The following is a 3,542-nucleotide window of genomic DNA, read 5'->3' as shown; positions in this document are numbered from 1 at the left end:
CCTTTATTTTTTGACTGATTTTAGAATTTTAGAAGTTTTCAAGAATTAATGCTCAAAATTTCTTTAAATATAAATTTAATTAAAAACTCTTAAAATTCATAGGGCTTCTAAAGAATTCTTAAATTTATGAATTTTTAGAAAAAATCTTTAAAACTTGAAAATTCCTTAGAATTCTCCAGAAATATTCGTCACCAAAACAACCGACTCTAGTTACTTTCCGCTACTTCCTTGGCTGCAATCAATGTAATTATTTTCAGCAATAAAGACATTAAAATACACAAAAAATTTTGCTTCGCAAGATTGAATTTATCAGACTTCATCACTTTTATATTTTCGTTGATAACAGAGAGATAACGTTTGTAGAAGGTAAATAGCAGTAAGGCCATAAAACTGAATACAACGGGCCAATTTATTTTCTTTTAACATTTCAACCTAAACTTGTTTCGAGTTTGGTTTTCACCTGGCGTTTCATTCAAAATATTTTTCATTTTTTTCTTAAATACTAATTTACTTGCCATATGAATGGGCATTAGACTACGATCCATCGCTTGACTTGCCACGTTCATCATGGTAACAACTTTTGACTATGTGCCACATCCGCCGATACACTGTTTCGAAGTCGGCACCGTGGTTAATGAGAAAAAACAGACGTGTGCCGAAAAGTCTACGAAACTCAACAAAATCTATGGTTTCATTATGCGGTTGTTCAATCACTTTCCAAAGTTCCGTGAAATTAGGATTATTCTCTATAACGTACATAACCCATTGGACCATTCTATCAATCAGTTCGATGGGCTCCTTTTTGCCAAACTGAATTTTCTCTGTGACGATTCCCGTCATAAAAATATCTTCCTGCTGGCAGACCGGACCGCGATAGGATCTCGAAATTTCGTCGGCTATTTTCCGCACAACAGTCATTGGGGTAATGTAGCCGACACCAGCACAATGCTTTGGAGCTATGTCGTTTGGATATTCTTCTGGCGAAACATAATACGGGCTCGTTTCGGTTCGATTTAGCATCTCATTGAAGTGGACCGCACACCAGATATTCAGCGGTATTTTCTGCGGCCACAAGCCCAATTCTTCTGTGAGTTTGAAAATGTTCACCATAACATCGTCATCCGTTTTCACCACAATATCAGCCTCATGACAATATGATACCAACCAATCATACGCCATTATTGACTTACGACTCAGATTTCTGTAAGTGTCAACAAAATCACCAATGATAAGGTCACCAAACTGAGCCCTTTCTGTCTCCAATTCGGTGATATCAGTCTCTGACGCGTCTGGTGCGTCCTGACTGCCCAACATAAAAACTACGGCTACGATTCGTACATCGTTGAGAATTTTAACTGAGCCGTACGTCTCACGGATCAGTTTTCTTTGCAAGAAATTGCGACGACTTGAAATCACCACAATTACTACCGTATGGCTGTAGCCGCTATTAGCCATCGATGATGATAGCTTGGTGGAACATAAATTCTCGTTGTTGTGAATTAGTATTGTTTTTGGACGGCGCTGTTGAATCAGTAGTGGATACACCAACATTAACACGAGTGTCTGAGGGAGAAATTTCATGAAATGCAATTAAAATTGCTGAGCGACAAAAAGTGATATTACTACAATCAAAATAGCAGGAATGTTCCATCGTTTCCGTGATATTTTAACCAAACGTCGATACATTTTCCTAGATTCAGGTTCTCGTTCGCCAAACGTTATCTAACTGAAACACCGATGATCAAATGATAATAAATTGATTCCATCAGAGATCATCAATGCGCACTGCTGTATCGTTTGTCTGAGCAACGTTTTACACTTAAACGATATCCATCAACATAACATTAGAACACATCAAACGCGTACAAAATAAACAACACACAACAACTGATATCCGCTCAAGCTTGTATACAAATGAAATCTAAACGCCCCGAACTTAAAATTAAATTTCCAATGAACGTTGATTGCAGCTTTTTTCCGAATTCAAGGAAAGACCCGACGAGTACTGTCGTTTTCGGTTTCCGTTTACTTAATGTACATACATGAAATAGCTATTTTCATAACAAGGTAGTAAATGGGGATGTTTTGCGCACTAGATGTGAGTTTGCCGATACGAGCGAAGCGAGTTCGGCAAAACATCGTGTGCGCAAAACCCCCATTTACTACCGTGTTATGAACAAGGTTTTATCTACTGTAATGTCAAAATACACATAAAATGTTTGTTTTTTAAACATTTTACATCCACCATAGAATGACTTATTTCGAGTGGGTATTATGTTACGCTAAAATTACACATAAATGTCTGATTAGTCAAGGAGGCGACCAACTTTGAATTTTATTATTGAGCCGTCATTTCTTATACGACTGCTGCTGAACACGCTGAAAATTTAAAGAATGAGCGATTTAGAGGATTCCGAAATTGAAAATCTGGCGAATGCAGCTCTATCAACAGTTGTGCCTGCAAAATCAAAACGTGCTTACGAGGCCGCATACAAAACATTTAAAGATTGGTGTGGAGAAAAAAAATGCCAAACTACAAGCGAAAAGGTCATGCTGGCATATTTCCAGATCAAATCGGAGCATTACAAACCGAATACTTTGTGGTGCGAATACTCGAAGCTAAGAACGATGATCCACTTGAATGAACGTATTGATATTTCAACGTTTCTGCCATTAATTGGTTTTCTGAAATGACTCAGCAAAGGATACAAGCCGAAGAAATCAAAGCCGTTCGAGGGAGACGTCATCGATCGATTCTTTCGCGATGCAGATGATGAAAATTTCCTGTTGATGAAGGTAATGCGACACTCATTGTGATGACATATTTCCTCTGTTCTGATGCATTTCATTGATTTTCAGACTGCGTTAATCGTTGGAGTCGCTGGTGCATGCAGACGTTGTGAGTTAACCAATCTGACGGTTAACGACGTAAAGGATTTGGGTGACATTATGGTCGTTGATGTGAATGCCACGAAGACATACGTTGATCGACAATTCGTGATAAATGAAGGAGTTGTGGAAAATGTCAATTTGATTGAGATCATACGTAAATACTTAGAACTGCGGAGCCGTATAACGACCACAGATCGATTTTTCCTTGGGTACCGTAAGGGAAAATGCGTCGCCCAACCGGTAGGCATCAACACCATTGGTGCGATACCGTCAAAAATTGCAAAATTTTTGGGTTACCAGGACCATGAATTGTATACGGGACATTGTTTTCGAAGGACGTCAGCTTCACGATTAGTTGAAGCGGGTGCATGCACAATCGCATTAAAACAGCATGGTGGATGGGAGTCGTCGAACGTCGCCGAATCATATATGGTGTCTTCACTTAATAATAAACGGAAAATTGATGATGGAATTTTTGGTAAAAGATTTTGTCCATCTACCGGAATTACGCCACGCGAACCTACTGAACCAAACGTGGTTGCATCCACAAATGTCGTGCCAGTATCGACAGCTCCATCATCGAATACAACAGGAACATTAAATACGAATGACATCCCTGTACAGTCAAGCAGCAGTTCAACTATTTCCAT

General features: G+C 38.8%; 1 protein-coding gene across 2 annotated transcripts; it reads right to left on the bottom strand.

Annotated features, from left to right (window-relative positions):
* Positions 1 to 458: 458 nt before the first annotated feature.
* LOC119082745 (beta-1,3-galactosyltransferase 5-like) lies at positions 459 to 2,002 on the bottom strand. 2 transcript variants are annotated; one of them, XM_037192327.1, is made up of 2 exons: positions 1,624 to 2,002; positions 459 to 1,563 (listed from the first exon to the last, which is right to left on the bottom strand). In XM_037192327.1, exons 1-2 carry the CDS (start codon positions 1,684 to 1,686, stop codon positions 535 to 537), a joined length of 1,092 nt encoding a protein of 363 aa, XP_037048222.1. In that variant the 5' UTR covers positions 1,687 to 2,002; the 3' UTR covers positions 459 to 534. The 2 variants fall into 2 exon arrangements, with proteins under 2 accessions (XP_037048222.1, XP_037048223.1); XM_037192328.1 differs by having other exon boundaries at positions 1,627 to 2,002.
* Between the last annotated feature and the right edge of the window lie 1,540 nt (positions 2,003 to 3,542).

Source organism: Bradysia coprophila, unplaced genomic scaffold, assembly GCF_014529535.1.
Source record: "Bradysia coprophila strain Holo2 unplaced genomic scaffold, BU_Bcop_v1 contig_476, whole genome shotgun sequence".
In the NCBI taxonomy this organism is placed as follows: domain Eukaryota; kingdom Metazoa; phylum Arthropoda; class Insecta; order Diptera; family Sciaridae; genus Bradysia; species Bradysia coprophila.
The sequence above is the reverse complement of the archived record's forward strand: the minus strand, read 5'-3'. Positions and strand labels throughout refer to the sequence as shown.